This window comes from Myodes glareolus, chromosome 4 (genome assembly GCF_982192425.1).
Source record: "Myodes glareolus chromosome 4, mMyoGla1.1, whole genome shotgun sequence".
In the NCBI taxonomy this organism is placed as follows: domain Eukaryota; kingdom Metazoa; phylum Chordata; class Mammalia; order Rodentia; family Cricetidae; genus Myodes; species Myodes glareolus.
The window spans coordinates 59539272-59560015 of record NC_142029.1 but is presented as its reverse complement, the minus strand read 5'-3'; the positions used below and the strand labels follow the sequence as shown (position 1 = coordinate 59560015).

At 36.6% G+C, this 20744-nt stretch overlaps 1 protein-coding gene and 1 pseudogene across 3 annotated transcripts in view; both read right to left on the bottom strand.

Moving 5' to 3' along the window:
- Positions 1-20744, bottom strand: part of Stag1 (STAG1 cohesin complex component) — a 329217-nt gene that overhangs the window by 62345 nt on the left and 246128 nt on the right. For all 3 annotated transcript variants that reach the window (XM_085689622.2, XM_085689621.2, XM_085689623.2), the window contains 2 exons: positions 8646-8763; positions 7318-7421 (listed from right to left, as the gene is read on the bottom strand). In XM_085689622.2, coding sequence (XP_085545748.2) covers positions 7318-7421; positions 8646-8763 — 222 coding nt within the window. The remainder of the gene's footprint in view (positions 1-7317; positions 7422-8645; positions 8764-20744) is intronic.
- On the bottom strand, positions 11010-13296 carry LOC148122283 (AP-2 complex subunit beta pseudogene; annotated as a pseudogene).

Sequence of the window (20744 nt, the reverse complement as noted above, 5' to 3'; positions counted from 1 at the left end):
CAAAATTGGAGCAAAATACATTTTAAAAGACTTTTATAACAAAATTTCAAAATCTCTAAAAAGTTGAATATTAATCAGGATTCTACAAGAATACTAATTTTTTCTCTGTATAATTTTAAAACAAATCATATATGGTTTCATTCTTGATAGGTTCTTTTAACAGATGAGGACTTAAAAATAGTAAGTATTTCCAACATTAACCAATAATACTTTAGTATAATTTTAAATGCAATTCCTATTTCCTGCAGTGACATTTTGTGTTTTAACAAATAAAACTTGCCTGAAGATCAGAGTGCATGGCTAAGCCACTAGAGTCCAGGCAGTAGTGGCTGATACCATTAACCCCAGTATTTGGGAGGACAAGGCCTTAATGCCAGCACTAGGGAGACGTGGAGACAGGTAGGGATAGGGCTGGGTGGAGAGAGGAATATAAGGCAACCAACCTTAATATATCTAATAACCTTATAGAAATTGCAAAATTATAGGTATCCCCAAGACTCTGTAAGAGTTGAAAGGAATCCTGTGACAAGGTTAGTTCTAAGGAGATTCAAGGAAGCAATAGTCTCATATAGCACATATTCACCATTTGTGAAACATGCTAAATTCACGGTCAACTTGTAATAGGATTATTTCTAAAGACTAGAGAGACTTGGTTACAGCAGTCTTGGAGCCTTGTCCACAATTACAATGGAGGACCTAGTTGAAAAAAGAGGCTAAGACAATTAACAGCAGAATGGAGCTAGAAATATGGGAATCTCCCAAGATCAACTTGTTGGAAAAGAAGATTATGCTACTATAGAAAGGCAATCCCTATATGATAGCCCCATCCTGGCTTTATGCCATGCAGCAGCTTTGAATGCTTGGGACAGATATGAAGAAGTAGGAAAGAACACTGAGTCATTTACTAAAGTCATATAGGGCCCAAAAGAAACCTTCACTAATTTCTTACAAAAACTGACATCAGCGATAAATAGACGGATACCAGACTCAGAAGCAAGACAAATAATAATTCAATTTCTGGTTTTTGAAAATGCCAATTTTCAATGCAAAAGCAAAATTAGACCATTTAAGGCAAGATCAGTGCTCTTGGAGGAATGGATCCAAGATACAATCAATATTGAATCTCATGACCATGATGATGTTTTCAAAGGAGAGGTGATTTCCAGAGGCTAGAGGAAAAATTGAAATGTCAAGTGTTTCAATTTTGGCATTCAAGGTCATCTTAAAAGGGGCAGTATCCCAGAAACTGTATCCTAGATTTCTAAGCCTAATCCAAAAAGAATACCCCTCCCTTCTGGATTATGCAGAAGGTATGGCAAAGGAAGACACTGGACTAAAATGTAGATCAACAAGGGGCATCCAAAGTCCCCTTAGCCATTTGGAAACGTCTTGAAATCCTCTCACAGGGCTCCATAAGAATCCGGTCAGTCATTTCCTGTCATCATGGAGGAAACTCCTTCCCAGAACATTTAAAGAACCTAATGCCTATTTTAAGGAACCATACTACTTTGGATAATAAAAGAGATATAGAATAGAGAACAAAAAAATTAAGAAAAAACCATAAAGCAAGTATTTTGGCAAACTTTGATGAATGAACAAAGACCAAAATTAAAAATATGAATAAATGATACTGTTATTGAAAGTCTGGTAGACACAGGTGCAGATGTGACAATAATTTCATCAGAATCTTGGCATTCATCAGGAGGTAAATGTTCAGCTTTTAGGGATTGGAACATTATCTCATGTAAAACAGAGCATGAATGGGTCAAAGGTATAGGGCCAGAAACTCAAGAGAGGAAAATTAAAATCATATGAGGCTAACATAGCAATGAATTTGTGGGATGTGACTGGTTACAGCAATGGAATACTCAAATTTCTCAAATCTCAGAAACAAATCATAAATTAATGTATGCATCTGGGAAAAATATTACAAGATGTTATAAAAAACAGTTACCGACCATTCGGGTTATACAAGAACAGGGCACAAGAGCTGCTGATCTTACAAAGGCCTAAACAACCCTACCTTTAAAATGGTCAACAGACAAACCTGTATGGGTTAGGCAATGGCCTTTAAAAACAGAAAACCAGAAGCTTTAGAACAGCTGGTACAGGAGCAACTAACTGCTCAGCATATTGAAGGATCAACCAACCCTTGGAATTCTCCTATATTTTGTTGTTAAAAAGAAATCTGGAAAATGGAGAATGGTAACAGATCTAAGAGCTGTTAATAAGGTGATTCATTCAATGGGCTCTCTACAGTCTGGCATTCCTCTGCCTTCTCTATTGCCTAAAAGGTGGCCTCTTATAGTAATTCCTTTAAAAGACTGTTTCTTCACTCTAACTTTACAAGAAAAAGACAAAAAATTTTTAAATATTTCAAATAATTATAAGCCTGTAAGATATCACTAGAAGATTCTCCCACAAGGAATATTAAGTAGCCCCACCCTGTGCCAATATTTTGTAGGGCAGTCATTGGAAATGATACATTAGCAATTTTCTGAATCTATAGTTTACCATTACATGAATGACATATTACTAGCTGAGTCAAATGTGGATACTTTAGAAAGAATGTTTGAAAAAGTAAAGAAATACAAAGAGGAGATTCTATTAATTATTTAGAATATAAAAATGGTTCACAAAAAAATAGATCCCAAAAGATACAAATTAGGAGAGACTGATTGTAGACTCATAATGACTGTTAAAGATTGCTAGGAGACATTTTCTATATACGGCCCAGTACTGGGATAAAACCTGATGAATTGAGTAATCTGGTCAAAACTTTAGACAAGAAATTAGACAAGGTGACACGGAATTAAATAGACCCAGGAAATGATCAGCTGAAGCTGAGAGTGAATTGGTTTTGGTGAAGAGAAATTCCAAAATGCACATGTGGATTGTGTGGATCAATATCTTAACTGCATTCTGATCATATTACCCTCCAAACATTCTCCTACATGAATTTTAATGCAGAGTGAAGATATAATCTTAGAATGGATCTTTTCACTACATAAACTGAGCAAAAAATTAAAAACTTATGTGGAAATGGTCTCTGAGTTAGTTCTAAAAGGAAAATTCAGACTTTATCAATTAGCAGTAATAGACCCAGCAAAAACTGTAGTACTGTTAAAATAATGATGAAATTCACAAATTATAGGCAGAAAGTAAATCCCGGCAAACAGCTTGTAGTAATTTTTTGAAAAAGAATAACAACAAATACCCCCAAAAGAGAACTAATTGGATCCTTCCTTGTATTATAATGGGAACCACCAAAAACTGGTGCACCTAAATCAGGAAAGGCAGGTTACAAATAGGAAAATTTAAGAAAGTGGATCTAAGCCTAATGATTCTGTCCAAAAGTCAGAATTATATGCTTTTCTGATGGTACTAATAGATTTTAGACAACCTCTTAAGAAAGGTAGAGATTCGTTTTATGCAGAAATAGTTGTTTTACATATTAAACCTGCTGAATTTATACCAGATGATGCAGAATTGACTTTATTATGTATTCAGTTACAAGAAATGATTAATCAGGACTAGGAATCATTCCATATACATAACACATCTGATACATATGGGTCTGCCAGATCCTCTAGCATAAAGTAATGATGTATTCCTTATGTATGCTATCAATGTGTTTTATTACCATTGGTTAATAAAGAAGCTGTTTTGCCATATAGCCAGGTTGGAAGAAATATATAGAGAAAGTAGAACGAATCAGAGAGATGCCATGTAGCTGCCAAAGAAGCACCCAGAACCATTACAACAGGCCACAGCCTCAAGGCAATACACAGAGTAATGGAAATAGGCTAATTTAAGATCTAAGAGTCAGTTAATGAGAAGCCCGAGCTAATAGGTCAAAGAGGACTGCAATTAGTTTCTGTGTGAATTTTGGGTCTGGGTGGCCAGGAAATGGAATGAGCAGTCTCCATTTATAAATGGCATCTGAACGACTGGATCCAACATTCAAGGCCTGCTACCTACATCTAGTCTGAAACCTTGTACACCCACTCAGAGTAAGGAGGAAAGTAGCTAAGAGCACACAAGCAGCTCAGCAATTTCTGTCTGGGGAACTGGATGGATCAGTCTGCTAGGCCTGCAAAGGCAGGAGAGCATGGCGATTCCTTCTGCCATACACAGAGATATTTCCAGGCCATGCAATGCGCTGCATGGCAGATTTAGCTTTAACTCAGATAAAATGGGCATATGTGCCACATGTTCCTTCCCAGAGTTGAGGTGGAGAGTGCAGCTCCTATTAGTGGTGATAAAGGTATCTCCACCGTACTGAAAGGCTGAAAGAGGAAGAGGCAGCATCCAGAGTCGCTGTGCCCATGCTACTTACAATTTTAAATACTCTGTCAGAAAAGGATTTCGGATATGCAATAGGACAGATTCAGACACAAAAGACCTCTAAATACAACACAGTGTAAGTGTTCAAAACAATGTACACAGGCTTGGAAGAGAGAAGAAAAAGAATATAGACAGTTCTGAAAAGAATTAGTTTTAAAAAATATTTAAAAAGACAGTAAAAGTAATATAAAAGAGTATAGATACTTATAGATTAAAGGAGTAAAGAAAAATAAGCCATGCAAAGATGAAATACAGACAGAGTCTGGATTACGTATATTATTGTGTTTTCTTTGAATTTTTTGACTGCAAAGAGACATTTGATTCTGGGGGGTACTAAGTTAAACAAATATAAAGGTATCTTGACTTTAAAATTTGGGTGTAAGGATATATTGCTTTGGTAAAGAGGTTCTGCTTTTGTTTACACAAAAGATAAGAACCTGTGGCTCCATTTCAGGCTAATGTGGTTGGATGGAACAAGACCCTGCTGAAATATCTCCATGAATTCTAAAAATACTTGAATGAAGAAACAGCTGGAAGCAGTTTGGAGAAATCTATGCTCAAATTACCAAAATGATTGTTTATAAATGTTTGTTTTCATTTAAAGAGGGATATGATATAGAAATGAATATCTTTATGAACTTGGATCTATTGACACAAATTTAAGGTCGATTTGTAACACTATGTATATGTATTTCTCCTGTTTAAGGTATTATGTTTATGCAGCTCATTTAAAAATGTAATGTATAATTAAAATTACAGATTAATATATAGTCATTTGTAATAGTCAAACTGTAGTCATGTTAGATTTTCTAAACGTACTAGAGATATATAATGGATCGGTAATCTTCAACCGTTTCAAAGATTCACAGAATATGGCATTTAAACTGTTTTAAGAACTTAGACTTTTCTTGACAGTGAGAAATGTCTGCTTCTGGAACCATAAATTACTTCAAAGATGTTAATGAACACTGAAGAAATTCATTATGGAATTTGTCTTCAATGTGACAAGGCTAGCCATTTGGGCAAGAAACTGCTCTTGCCTGGACTTTTTGATGGCATGCTGTATGAACTGGACATGCAGGACCCATAGAAAAGTGACTGCTGAACTTTCCAAAGGACAGGATGGTCCTTTGGGATTCCTGTTTCACAGAAGAAACTGCCAGACATTTTGTAGGACACAGAAGAAAGCAACTGATAAACTGTGCTAGAACAAGGTAGAGCAGCTCTTCAAATTTTCTGTTTCACTGAAAAGTCTGCTAGACTATTATGGGTTTGTAGGCTGAAGATGGATGCCCCAATGTTACAAAAGAATTTTGGGTGACTGCACAGGTAGCAAGATGTCTCTGTCAATTCTAGAACTTTAGAAGTTACTTACAATGTAATTCTTGTTTACTTAGGTAACATTATATCCTTCTGGGGGTCTTTGATGGGGTTGAAGAATAGATATAATTATAGTTTTCTTTCGTTATGATAAAAGATAAATGGTATGAAACTTCAGACTCATAAAGAATGACTGTAACTGTAATTCTTGCTTGATACCTGTTTTGTTATATCTAATTTTACTATGTTAAAGTGAAAACCTTCCCTTTTAATTAAACAGAAAAGGAAAAATGATGTTAAATGTCTTTCTGTATATGTGTTGCTTTTACTGGTAATGAATAAAGCTGCTTTGGCCAATGGCTTAGCAGAGTAAAGCCAAGCGGGAAACATGAACAGAGATATAAAGAGTAGGCAGAGTCAAGAAGAGACCATGTAGGTGTCGAAAGAGGTAGACACCATGTAGATGCCCAAGAAGCAAAAGGTAACAAATCACAAGTTTTGTGGTAAAATATAATAGAAATGGGTTAACTTAAGATATAAGAGTTAGCTAGAAACACACCTGAGGTGTCAGCTTGCAGTGTTGTAATTAATATAGTTTCTGTGTGATATTTGGGTCTAGGTGGCTGGGAAGTGAATGAGCATTCTCCGCTTACAAGGTAAATTGATCAATTAGTGACTAGAAAAGTGCTGAAGGCCTCAGAATTTCATAAAAAACACCATGTCAATAGTAAAGGTTTAAAATAAGACTTTATATCATGTGGGAATAAGTCAAGGAGATTATAAGGAACTATCGTACTTGTTCTTCATATAAGCTTGTGTCTTCCATATAAAGAGAAAAATGGTTCTTCATTGATGTATACAAAACTTATTAAATAGTTGCTAAATATATTATTAGCCATCTATTACTGATAAGCAAACTACAGATTCATAAATAATCATCTATCCAAAGATTACACAGCTGTTTTGTAGAAGAGGTTACAAATGATGCAATTTGCCTCTTGAGTCCTCATGTACATAAAAAAAAAATATTGACCAATAATGGTGGTGCATGCCTTTAATCCCAGCAGAGAGATTAAAAGAAGGCAGAGGTTGGAAGATCTCTGAGAGTTGAAGCCAACCAACTCTACACAGTGAGTTCCAGGAAACCATGAGCTACATAATAGATAGATCCTGTATCAAAAACTAAAATAAATAAATATTAATATTATTTTATGTACATAGGTGTTTTGCCTGCAAGTATGTCAGGGCAGCAGGTGCATGCCTGGTGCCCATAAAAGTCAGAAGGCATCAGATTCCTGGGGACTAGACAGACTTACAGACAGTTGTAAGCAGTGGGAATTAGGAATCAAACTTGGATTCTCTGGAAGAGCTGCCAGTACTCTTAATCACTGAGCCATCTCTTCAGCACCACTCCCCATGCTTTTAATTATACTGCTAAAATACTATAGTAGAAGCAGAGAAATATGAGGGAAAGATATTTCTAGAACTTGGGTCAAGCAGTTAAGACACAAAGAGGAAGCACCATGGTATGCATGTATCATTTTTAAAAAAATCCTATGTTTAGGGATACAAACACAATAAAGTATCAAGATAGACTGTTTAATTACATTTATAAGTTTGCGATAGAATTTTTAGTGACTGAAAACTTACTCTCTTGCCGGTGCCCCTTCCCACTGGAGGATGTGCCTCAGCAGCTTGGCGAATTGTACAAACCATTAGCTCTATAAGAGCACTCTCTTGACGGTCGGACATTGCTGTAATGAACAAAATGTGAGTATAAGTGGTTTCATAATCATATCGTAAATTAACACAATGATTAATTAAAAAATGAAAACATTATTACTTAATAATTAAGATGGACTCTAATTTTAGTATCTCTGTCCATTTTAGTAATAAGTGGCTATCATTAGTCAAACAAACAAACAAACAAACAAAAAACCAAAGCACAGAAAGTAAGCACTCTTGTCTTTAATATCTAGTTTTTTCAAGTCCTTACTTTTGAGTAAGGCAATGCTAAGATTTTATCGTATTTTCTTATACATAATTTCAAATCTTAAAAAAATTTTGATTTTCAATAAATTAAAGATGTCATACATTTAAAAGGCTAACAACACCGACCTACCCATCAATCCACCCATCTACATAACTATCTATTTTGGTTTTTGAGACAGGGTTTCTCTGTGTAGTTCTGGAGCCTGTTCTGGAACTTTCTCTGTAGACTAGGCTGGCCTAAACTCACAGAAATCTGCCTGTCTCTGCTTCCCGAGTGCAGGGATTAAAGGCATGTGCCACCACCACTCAGTTTACCAACACATTTTAATGTATTTCTGGTCAAAATACACATAAAGTTTCTTGCTCCTTTTTGGCCAGGTGAGGGACACAGGGTTTTCTGAAACTTTCTCTGTAGACTAGCCTTGAACTCAGAGATCCGCTTCCTTCTGCTTCCTGAGTGCTGGGATTAAAGACGTGTTCTACTACACATAGTTCACATATAGATAGTTTAATACATTAACTAATTGAAAAAGTGCAATTTAGTCCATGTGCTTATATTCTAATCAAATATTTCAAGTGTTTGATACCACAAAAATGCAGCAGTAAAGAATCACTAAAATATATATGTTTATGTATGATAAATTTCTAAAAGATGGGAACAATGTGTCAAGGGACAAAACTGAGCTCAAGCCTTTAAACTGAGAGGATGATAGATAGATAGATAGATAGATAAAAAATTTAAACAGTAAGCATATTTTGCATCTGAAGCCAGCAAACATGATATTTGAATATTATACAACACATGGTCTTTGGAAAGACCTTGTGCATTGTATTAGTTGTGTTCATAAGAAAAGGTGTGAATCAGAAATCCTTACTATTGTAGGAATTAAGTTGTTCTATTTAAAAAGACACATGGCATATAACACAGATGTTACATTTATCAACGGAAACAAAACAAAATGAATAGACTTGTCAAAATATTGTACCTTCCTCTCCTTGAACAGGTTCTTCTAAGAGCAACTCCGTCATACATTCCCAGTCTTTCAACAGTTCTTGAGAGCTCTCCCACAAACTGTCCACCAAGTAGGCTGCATGTTCATGTAACTAAAATTAACAAATTGAATGTGACCAAAGAACATTCAATAAAAAACTACTAATAATATTGTGAGTTAAATCACCTTCTTCAGAATTAAAAATGGATTTGTATACACAGTTCTAAGAACCATTCAAAACAAAAATTTATATATTATGTGTGTGTGTGTGTGTATATATATATATGGTCTACTTGTGGAGGTCATAGGACTTCAGGTGCTAGACCTCCCCATCCACTTTGTTAGAGACGGCCTCTTTTCACCACTGTATAGGCCAGGCTAACTGGCTCCTGAGCCCATAAGGATTCTCCTCTGCTCATGCATAAATGGAAGGTAATTTACTATCTCCCCAGGCCCGTTTTTCTTTTAAAAGAAGGAAATTAATTTTTCTCCCAGAATTCCATTTGATTCCATTTGAATTTGACACATCTTATCATCTTAGTTGAAGTAAAAATAATTAAGTTCCTCTCACTTTCCTCTTTCCTATTCTCATGTGCTCGACTCAATGCATCTCTCATTTCACAATTTTCTATTGTCATGACTATTTTGATAATTTTCTTTGAAAACGACATCCACATCTAAACATTAAACCTCAAAAAAATATACTCTTTAACAGAAGCTCTTCATGCAAATATGCAAGGATGCTAGCATTGGTCCAGATACTAATAGTAATGATAATAATAATACCTTCCGATTCTTGTATGACGATATTCCACTTTTAGGGCAAGTGATATCCAGGTAGCCAACATTTGCGATTATATTTTGTAAACTAAACATCACAACTCATTTTGAATTCCTAAATTAATTTAGTTCACCAAGAGTAAAGTTTAAAAACTGAAGACAAGTAGAAAAGCACACACAAAGGGCAAATATTTCAGTGCTGGAAATTGAACCCAGGGCTTTGTGCATATTAGGCAAGATTTCTACTAAGCTACATTTCTAACCCTTAACTGCTATTTGTTATATATGCTTGTACTTGTTTCTTCACCAGTAGTGGAACATCTTTCCAGATTTACTGGTTACCTACTGCTATCTAGACACAGCTAACATTTAAACTGTGTGTGTGTTTCTCCTCACTACCTAATCTCTTTGTAACTCTGGATGATCTGGATGTTCTCTCTTCTTTTACCTTAATTTTTTACTGTATTTCTACTGCATTTAAAACATTACACAATGGATCCAGAAATACACTAGAAAAAAACATAATCAAGCATGTGAGGGTTGGTGGACACACCCCCATTCTCAATGAATTATCAATGCCAGGAGTTAATCTAATTATCATTTTCACGAGGGGGGGATTGTAATAGGACATCTTTAAATTTTCCAGTCACCCATCTTAAGGAAATTATTCCCAGATCATCACTAATACAATCCCTAAAGAGTCAAGAAGAAAAGGTATACAACTTGGTGTCAAAGATAAAAATAGAAACAGGAAAACAAAAGCCTTAAAGCTATCACCATTAAAACTTTACAAAGGAAGAAATGCTTGTTGAGTGGGCACAGTTTTAGTTAGGGAAGATTTTAAAATAGTTCTTGATGTTTTAAAACTGTTGGTAGTGATGATAGCACAGCAATATGATACATACTTAATGACATTGAATTGTATACTTCAAAATGTATAATGGTACATAGATTATCACTATAAAACCCCAAGATGACTAAATTTATTTTTATGCTGATTAAGTACATGTATATTGCTGTAGAGAAGGGATACTATATTCAGCAGATTATAACCTTTAAAAATAGAAGCCATGTTTTTTTGTTTCCTTTAATGTTACTGGTCTTTAACTCTGACTTAACTTTCATGATTTCAACCTTATTACTTTTTTTGTAAGTACTTGTTATATAGTCCATTGTTTGTAAACTTTCTTTTGTGCTAGTCTAAGATATGTTTTTAAATATTAAGCAGCTGTTTTAATTTTCTTTATTGAAACTTCAAAGAACAATACTTTTTTGTTTGTTTTTACTTTTCCAAGACAGGGTTTCTCTATGTAACAGTTCTGGCTGTCCTTGAACTTTTTAGACCAAGTTGGCCTCGAACTGATTGAGACCCACCTGTCTCTGCTTCCCAAGTACTGGAGTACTGGGATTAAAGGTGTGTGCCAGCACAGCCTGGTGGGACAATGCTTTTTAATAGATCATGTTAGTCCATTTATATTTTTTGGGATAATCAATGACAGAAATACTCCCACCCCCAAGCAACACTTTGCTTTGCTTTAGTATTTCTTATCCCCCCCCACCCCTGCTTTTGAAATGAGCTTTAAGTTACAAAATATCAAACTATATTCAAAGGAGAGAGCAGAAAAAGCTAACCATTGGCATATTACGCAGAAGGAAACATGTGAAGACAAAGACCAAAAGAGGCCAAAGATGACTAAAACAGTGATTATAAATGTTCACAGGAAGCTAACCTGTCCATCAGGGCAAATGCTAATGTCAGCATAGGGTCACTAAATGTGTGGCTGGGTACTGCAATAATTGAGTTCAGGTTCTACGTGGCAATATAATTTTTTCCAGTTAAGAGATCTTGGTTTGCACTGATTACAAGGTGACTGGATCAGTTTATTTGTCTTTCAAAATACTATAATTGAGCTGAAAGATGAACTGAACAACTCCACACTTCAGTGATGGTGTATAATTGACTCTGAATATATAGTTCAGCCAAAATCCAAGTGCCCTTTCACATTCCTTTTAGCAACAGTGTAAACACTTTTGTAACTTGCTGTAACAGTGTAGGTATTTAAGAAACATTCCTTAATTTGAAAAGCCATTGACAATGACTCTGGGACTTGTTTCCTCTGCATATTCTGGATTTTTGGGGATCCAGTCTGATAGGATACTCACCTTCCTGGTCCTGGAGGGAGCGGGGAGGAACTTGAACTACCCACAGGGCAGGAAACCCTGACTGCTCTTAGGGATGGAGAGGGAAGAGGAGAAGGAGTGGGGGGAGTGGGAGGGTGTTGGGAGGAGGGGCGAAAATGGAAACTTTTATATTTTAATAAACTTAAAAAAAAAAGAAAGTGGAGTTCATTTTCATTGAGAATACCCTTCTATATTATAAAGAAGACCTGGAACCAATTTTGTCATCTTCTGTATTATAGGACCTATAAAAAGCACACTGACTGGGAAAAGGAAGTTGAAATAGACATCAATATTATTTTAATCAGACATCTATTCAGTTATTCAGAAGTCTATCTTCATGACAGAGCCCAAGGCCCTGAGAGGCAGAGAGACATGCATCAGTGAAGTATCATGAACTAAAATGTGCTTGGGATGATACCAAAGTTGTTCTTATTAAATTGTACTGCAAAGTCTGTCATACTATGCATAACTTTATTGGCAGTTTGTTTCCATATTGATGTGCCTGTGGTGGTGAATAAATTGCCAAATTGCCAAGCCTGTTCTGCAGGTAACCAGACTGACTTAGGAGCCATATATCCACCAAGTATCATTCCTATCCCTGTGGAAAATTCAAATCTGCCATTCAAACCACTGTGGTAGGTGAAGGGCAAAGCTTGCAGGCACTACTTGATGGGAGGAAACACTACCTACCAGACTGTTCAATCCTCCTCCCTAAAAAGATCTAGGGCTCCTGTCTGCATATAGGACATCTGGTTTACTGAGGAAACCAGGTCAAGATTTAAGACTCCCAGAAAATCACCTTGAGAGGGGATGACCTAAGGCTGTTTTAGAGGCAGTACCAACAGGGCTGCCACCTGCATCAGTGCTCTCATGATGAATGAGCTTATGTTTGCAACGGATGCCATGACTCCTTTCTGCAAAAGCATTTGGAGGTTTATGGCACACAGAGGCCAAGGAAACAATGAGCTGCAGGTTAGCTCATGCAGGAGGATTGGTCTAAAGAGGTGTGTTTCCCTGTCAGATCAGTATTTTCTCAGAGACTACTTTGGCTGTCACAGGAGAGTTGAAAGAAAGTGACAATAAATATCACCCTTATTTTCAGGGTCAGAATTATCAAAATTCTGTGTGACCAAGCTTAGGACCTACTGGTACAGCTCCTGTGTTTCTGATAGAAACAGTTTCATTAAGGTAAGCAGAATGAGCTGTTGCTTGGTGCTTAGAAGACCTGCCCGCCTCCAGGGAACTCTTTAGTAACTCATCTGCATTATTGATTCTTTCAGCATAATCTCCTACAATTGATTGCTGCTTAATAATTGGCCTCATCCAGGGAGTCCAAGTTCTCACAGAGAATGGCAATAATACTCTACTTTGGGTACTAACAATATATTCCTGATGACAAATACCTCTTGGACAGCTTGATTTACTTTGGTCTAAATTAGATCAAGCAATGTGTTTACACAGGTACTCTGCTAATTGTTTCATCTGATGTCATATCATCCAATGGCCTGCAACAGCTTTGGAAAAGAATCAACATCTACCTCAGTCGTATATTTAGCTCTGCCAGAACCCGAGCAATGTTTGCTTGAGATGCAAGAAGAATCATGATTTTCAACTTCTCTATTTTACCATAGATAGGATCATTGTACTTCACAAAAAAGACTGACTTTTTGGGTCCGTCCTTCCTTCCTTCCTTCCTTCCTTCCTCCCTCCCTCCCTCCCTCCCTCCCTCCCTCCCTCCCTCCCTCCCTCCCTCCCTCCCTCCTTCCTTCCTTCCTCTTCAACATTTTAGGCCTTTTCTGAAAAATTAGTTTGTTATTCCTCTGGGCAATATTATGGCTCTCCAGTCAGCACAGTGACAAGTGGAAGGGATACTTCTTCAGTTGCATATTATAGTAGGTGAAGTCTTTATGTGACAATTCCAGAAATTTCTTCAGGATGTCTATTGCTCAAACACCACTGCTGAGTTGGCATGGTTGTCCAGGAGTTACATCCTCACAGGTACTGATTTTTCCAGGTAATCTTTAGCGCTGTAATTTGATAGCCTGTCAAGGATGAAAATCTGGTCCATTCAGTGCATTCATTCATAGACGTGAGAAGCTTATAGATATTCTGTTGTTTCAGAGTGATTAATTTGCTGATTGGCTAAGCTCACGGATCTCAGACAATGCTGCGACAGTATTCGTCATCATCACTGGATTTAAATCTGCTATGAGATATCACAGAAAATACAGAAGTCCCTGATTTTCCATCTTATAGTGGATATTCACTCCACCCATGACCTTGGGATACCTGGCCTGAGAGAGAGTTCTTGTCTGCTAAGTGACCTCTTATAAGGAAGAAGGGGGATAATCAGAATGTCTCTGGGGTGGTTAAGACAGAGGCAGGTAGAGTGAAGCGGCCTGTGATAGGTCCCCAGATTTCCAAGGACTCTGTAACTGGATTGACCATATCCTGTATTCATGAGTGTATCCCGCTCTTTTTTTTATATCTTAACAGACGAATGTGGACTTTCTCTTTACATCATCTGTTTACTGACAGTACAGAACTTCACCACACAGACTGCAGTCATTTTCTGAACATAGGGATCTTTGTCTTTCAAGCACTTCTGAAGAGATTCAGAGAGATATTCTCTAACCTTGTCCATCTGGATGCCAGATTCAAATCACAGGACTTGGATTTTCACAAATCTGATGCATGATGTTCATGTCTGGATGACTCTTGGCATAGTTCATCAAATAGAGGTACCAAATCCTCTTTGCTACAGGTTGTCAGTCTACATACACTGCGTCTGGAGAGAGAAAGCTAACATCTTCCTGACAAAGTGCCCATCACCTTCCTCACAGCTTCCTCTCTCCTATGTTTGAGTCTGTTTTTTTTTTGGGGGGGGGTGTATGGGAAGAGCTTGAAACACAATTTCATTATGTATCTCTGGCTGTCCTGAAACTCACTAGGTAGACCTGGCTGGCCCTTGAACTCCACAGACAGCCAAGATTAAAGGTATATGCCTCTACACCTGGCTAAGCTTGGCTTTTATTAAAAGATTTCTCCCTTCTTAATTGGTTGCAAAGAACTTGAAATCAGTCATGATTCTGAATCTAACATAAACTAAAGGGAAGAGCATGCAGGGATGCAATGGCAGCCAGAAAGTCTAGCCACAGTGAAGGTCTAGTGGATTCCTTCTCATCACAGTTCTTTCTCTAGGTATGAATATTGCATTTTCATTCAAGTTTAATTTTTGATGTATTTTTATATTATCAGGCTTGGTGCACATTTTACTTCTTTATTTAATTAGAATACAATGCTTCTACAGTTTAAGAATTAAAAAAAATGCATTAAATATCAGTCATACTTTTAAAGCTAACCCCCAAACTTTGGACTTAGTTACCAAAGATTTCTACATTCCTCTTTTTCTTTCACTGTGTTCTCCAATGGCTATTACCTACTACTTAGAGACAGTATTCTTAAGCCCAACCATTTATAAAATTACATTAGTACACCTATAAAAAATTCTTTCAATAACAAAACTTCTAAATATGGCTAATCCTAACCCTATCAGGCTGGCCTCGAACTCAGAGATCTGCAAGCCTCTGTCTTCTGAGTGCTGATATTAAAAGTGTGCGTTCCATCCAAGACAAATAACTTTAACGAACAGTCACTAACTATACAGCAAGATTGATATTTGAAAAATTATTCCAAATTATGTTGTATATAACTTGTATTAAATCCTATTTCCATACTGGTACATTTTATCCTGCATGATAAAATTGTATTTTATTTTACAGGCTTTCTTCTAAGCTTGTACATTTGATGAAACAGTCCGAAATTTCTGGAGATTTTTATTAAAATAGTCCAGGTATGTTCTGATTCATTTTGTAAGTAACTTAAAATTTGCTTCCAATGTTTTATTTAAAGATTTTTCTGCCTCTTTACCTCTGGTAGAAAGTTAAAACATATGAAAGGAGTTGTGTAAATAATGTAACTTTTAACAACTGAGTTTATGACAAACCATTTTCAAAAGAAATCAGTCCAAATTATTACTCCTATAGTTTCTAAACATTCCAATACCGTGTCTTTGATCTTGCTAAAAGAAAACTAGTCATTCTGGCTATTACAAATAGTGCTGCTATGAACATAGTTGAATAAATGCTTTTGTAGTATGATAGGGCATCTCTTGGGTATATTCCCAAGAGTGGAATTGCGGGATCCTGAGTTAGGTTGACTCCCAGTTTCCTGAGAAACTGCCACACTGATTTCCAAAGTGGTTGCACAAGTTTGCATTCCTACCAACAATGGATGAGTGTTCCCCTTAATCCACATCCTCTCCAGCATAGGCTCTCATTGGTGTTTTTGATTTTAGCCATTCTGACAGGTGTAAGATGGTATCTCAAAGTTGTTTTGATTTGCATTTCCCTGATCGCTAAGGAGGTTGAGCATGACCCTAAGTGTCTTTTGGCCATTCGAACTTCTTCTGTTGAGAATTCTCTGTTCAGTTCAATACCCCATTTTTTAATTGGGTTAATAAGAGTTTTAATGTCTAATTTCTTGAGTTCTTTATATATTTTGGAGATCAGACCTTTGTCTGATGAGGGGTTGGTGAAGATCTTCTCCCATTCAGTAGGTTGCCTTTTTGTCTTAATGACAGTGTCCTTTGCATTACAGAAGTTTCTCAGTTTCAGGAGGTCCCATTTATTCACTGTTGCTCTTATTGTCTGTGCTACTGGGGTTATACGTAGGAAGTGGTCTCCTGTGCCCATGTGTTGCAGACTATTTCCCACTTTCTTTTCTATCAGGTTCAGTGTGGTCAGATTTATATTGATGTCTTTAATCCATTTGGACTTAAGTTTTGTGCATGGTGATAGATATGGATCTATTTTCATTCTTCTACTGGTTGACATCCAGTTATGCCAGCACCATTTGTTAAAGATGCTTTCTTTCTTCCATTGTATAATTTTATCTCCTTTGTCGAAAATCAGGTGTTCATAGGTTTGAGGGTTAAAATCCGGGTCTTCGATTTGATTCCATTGGTCAACATCTCTGTTTTTGTGCCAATACCAAGCTGTTTTCATTACTGTAGCTCTGTAATAGAGTTTGAAGTCAGGGATGGTAATGCCTTCGGAAGTACTTTTATTGTATAGGACTGTTTTGGCTATCCTGGTTTTTTTTTTTCCATATAAGGCTGATTATTGTTCTCTCAAGGTCTGTGAAGAATTTTGTTGGGGATTGCATTGAATCTATAGATTATGTTTGGTAGAACTGCCATTTTTACTATGTTGATCCTCCCAATAAACAAATTATAGGACATTGAGCCTATAATTCGTCATCCTAGCGTAGCTAAATAAGAAGGTGAACCCAAAGAAAAACATATATTTATCCTCCTGGATACTGGAAGTAGACAAGATCGCTGGGCAAAAGTTGGGAGCACAGAGGTGGGGGTGGGTTGGGGGGAAGGGGATTTGGGAGAGAGAAGGGAGAAGGGGAGGACTGGGGAGAGCTTGGGAAAATGGGATGGTTGAAAAGGAGGAAGGGTAGATATGAGAGCAGGGAAGATATCGTAACTAACAGAGCCATTTTAGGGTTGGCAAGAGACTTGGCTCTAGAGGGGTTCCCAGGTGCCCAAGGGGATTTCCCCAGCTAGGTCCTTGGGCAGCGGAGGAGAGGGAGCCTGAACTGGCCTTCTCTCATAGCCACACTGATGAACATCTTGCATATTACCACAGAGCCTTCATCTGGTGATGGATGGAGATAGAGACAAAGACCCATATTGGAGAACTGGACTGAGCTCCCAAGGCTCAGATGAAGAGAAGGAGGGAGAACATGAGCAAGGAAGTCAGGACAGCGAGGGGTGCATCCACCCACTGAGACGGTGGGACGGATCTAATGGGAGCTCACCAAGGCCAGCTGGACTGGGACTGTTGGAGCATGTGATCAAACCGGACTCTCTGAATGTGGCTGACAAGAGGGCGGACTGAGAAGTCAATGATAATGACACCGGGTTTTGATTCACTGAATGTACTGGCCTTTTGGGAGCCTAGTCTGTTTAGATGCACACCTTCCTAGACCTGGATGAATGGGGGGAGGACCTTGGACTTCCCACAGGGCAGGGCACCCTGACTTCTCTTAGGACTGCAGGGGGGGGAAGGGTAGGGTAGGGAGTGGGGAAAATGGAAGGATGTGGAGATTTTTAATAATAATAATAATAATAATAATAACAACAACAACAACAACAACCACCTCTGGTCAAGTATGTAAAAAAAGGATACTTTGTCACCTAAAATTAATTATTCCCAAAAGGTTTTTGGAGTTTATAAATGTCACATTTTGATAACAATGGAAAACAAACAATTACTTTAGGTAGATCTCTCATTCACCTTAATATTACCGGCATGGTAAAATCTTTCAACATTTTAAAATTATATTATTAGCAGATTATTTCACATTTCAATAAACAAAGAATGGTAATCAGTTCTGTTAGTCATAGCTAAGTGATTAACAATCCATCTGATTTCCAAAAGTCTCATCAAGAGGTTCTATCTGAAATTTTACAAATTGACATGTTTATAGAAAGTAAGTTTCAAAAGAGAACTCAAGATAGAAAAACTTTGGAATTTTGATATACTAAAGACTACAGGTTTAACATACAGTTAGTTCTGAGTATAACACTTGTAGAACAGGATAAGAATTTTTTTTTTAATAAAGACTATTTCTTGTGAAACACATGACATCAGAAAAGTCAAATACTTAGATGTGATTTGCACTTGGCTTTGGCAGTTGTCAAGAATGTCATGTGCGGAAACTGGGACATAAATTTTCACATGGTTGTACCACTAGCAAGCGTAAAGTTTAGTAATATATGAAATAAGCAAGACAAATTATTTTTAAGGGAAGATAAAAATTCCTAAAATTAAACTTTTATGCTTTAATAAATCAAGAAGTCCTAGAGAACTCTCCGAAATTCTAAGTTTTTCCTTAGTTATCGGTAAACCTTCTAAAAGGATTAGATTTCTTAATTTTTCAACACTTTAATACTTTTATAGCTAATATCTACTAACTCTGAAACCATTCTGGATTTACTTTTCATATAGTTTGTAATTATTTAATAATACTTTACATTTTATCCCTCTAGAACATTGATTCTCAACCTCCCTAATTCTGAGACCCTTTAACACAGTTCCTCATGTTGTGATGACCTTCAGTCTTAAAATTATTTCATTACTACTTCATAACTGTAATTTTACTACAGTCATGAATCCTAATATAAACATCTGATAAGCAGGATACTCTGATACGCAATCCTCCTCAAAAGGTCTCAAGTCTAATGGTACAGTGAAAAGAGCTATCATGAGGTGATATTTGATGATTTTCATTGCTTTATTTATAATGAAAACTTTACATTCTGTAACGTATCTAAACTTGCCTTTTAAGAAGACAATGTTTTAAATCCTATCTTAAGCAAATTGTGGACTAAAAGCATATGCATCAGCCCTGAATTTGTTTAAGTAATGTAAGGTCCTAATCTAGAGGTTCAGAACTGCCATATTATTAATAATATAACCTAGTGCCCTGTCATATTTAAGACACCATTACTAACATGTTTAAATGCAAGACTCCTGGTGACTTTGTTCCATATTATCTTTTTGTTTCTTTTTTGTTGTTCAAGACAGGGTTTCTTTGTGTAGCCCTGGCTGTCTTGGAACTCACTCTGTAGACCACAATGGCCTCGAACTCACAGATCCAGTTGGCTCTGCCTCCTGAGTGCTGGGATTAAAGGCCATGTGTCACCACCACTTGGCTCTTTATTCTTAGTTTAAGAAATAGTGACAACTTGTGAAATAATCCTTTTGTGCAATGTGAAGATGTTTCACTCTGGTTTAATAAAAAGTCGAATGGCCAATAGCTAGGCAGGATTTTAGGGGAGGAGAGAATGCTGGGAAGAAGGGTAGAGTCACCCAGAGATGCCAGGGATGCAGAACAAACAGTATGAGCTTTACAAAGTAAAGTTAATTGATGTGGAATGCCCCTCTGTATGCTGTGAATATGTTTGATTACCATTGGTTAATAAAGAAGCTGTTTTTGTCTTATGGCACGGCAGAACATAGCTAGCAGAAAAGTCAAACTGAATATAGGAAGAGAGAGGTGAAGTCGAGGGAGATGCCAGCAGTCATCAGAGAAGCAAGATGTGAGGTAACAAGTCAGGAGCCTCGTAGTAAAATATGAAATAATAGAAATGGTTAATTTAAAAGAGCTAGCTAATAATAAGCCCGAGTCATCAGCTTATTATTAATTAATATTAATATAATTAATTATTATTAATTATAATTAATCGAAGCCTCTAAATGTTTATTTGGGGAACTAATGAGCAGGAGAAAAACCTCCATTTACAGAAAACAGAGTCACATAAAAGAAAATAGATTAAAAGATATGGGTCAATTTAAGTTATAAGAGCTAGTTAGAAATGAGCCTAAGCTATTGGGCAAGTTTTCATAATTAGTAAGAAATTTCCATGTGGTTATTTGGGAGCTGGCAAGCGGGACAGAAAAATCCACCCACAACTTTTTGTTTTGTTCCAGTGTTCCTCATTCTATTTATTTGCTTTGCACTTTTTTCATTTTAGTTTTTACACAGATGTCTTTTTTTCATTTTTACAGAATAGTTATAGTGCTGTCAAATTTGAATATTTATAAAATTGTTTGAGTTTCTCTTCTTCTCAGACATTTTCTATATTCCAGATACAATTAAGCCTTAATTTTAAAAAGTTTCTTACCCCCTCCTCTTTTGTGGTATTGAACTGGAGTCTGAAACATGAGACAAGGGTCTCATCACTAAGGGTGCTGAATGCACCCTAGGTCTCTTTGCATTTTCTTTAAATTCTAAGATAGGGTCAAATTCGCACAGGCTGGTCTTTAATTTCACACTGTAGTGTATTTAGGGCTGAAATTTGTGATCTGCCTAAACACATCCTCTCATTTACTTTGGATTAGAAGTTTGTGCAACCATGTCTGCCTTGACTTTTAATTTCTTAACTTCTTTTGCAATTCCATTTTCATTCATTTCTAACTTAAATAGCTCATTCATTAATGGTATCCTTAAGATTAGTTCATCTTTTAGTCAACATCACGCCAGTAGTAGGAAATA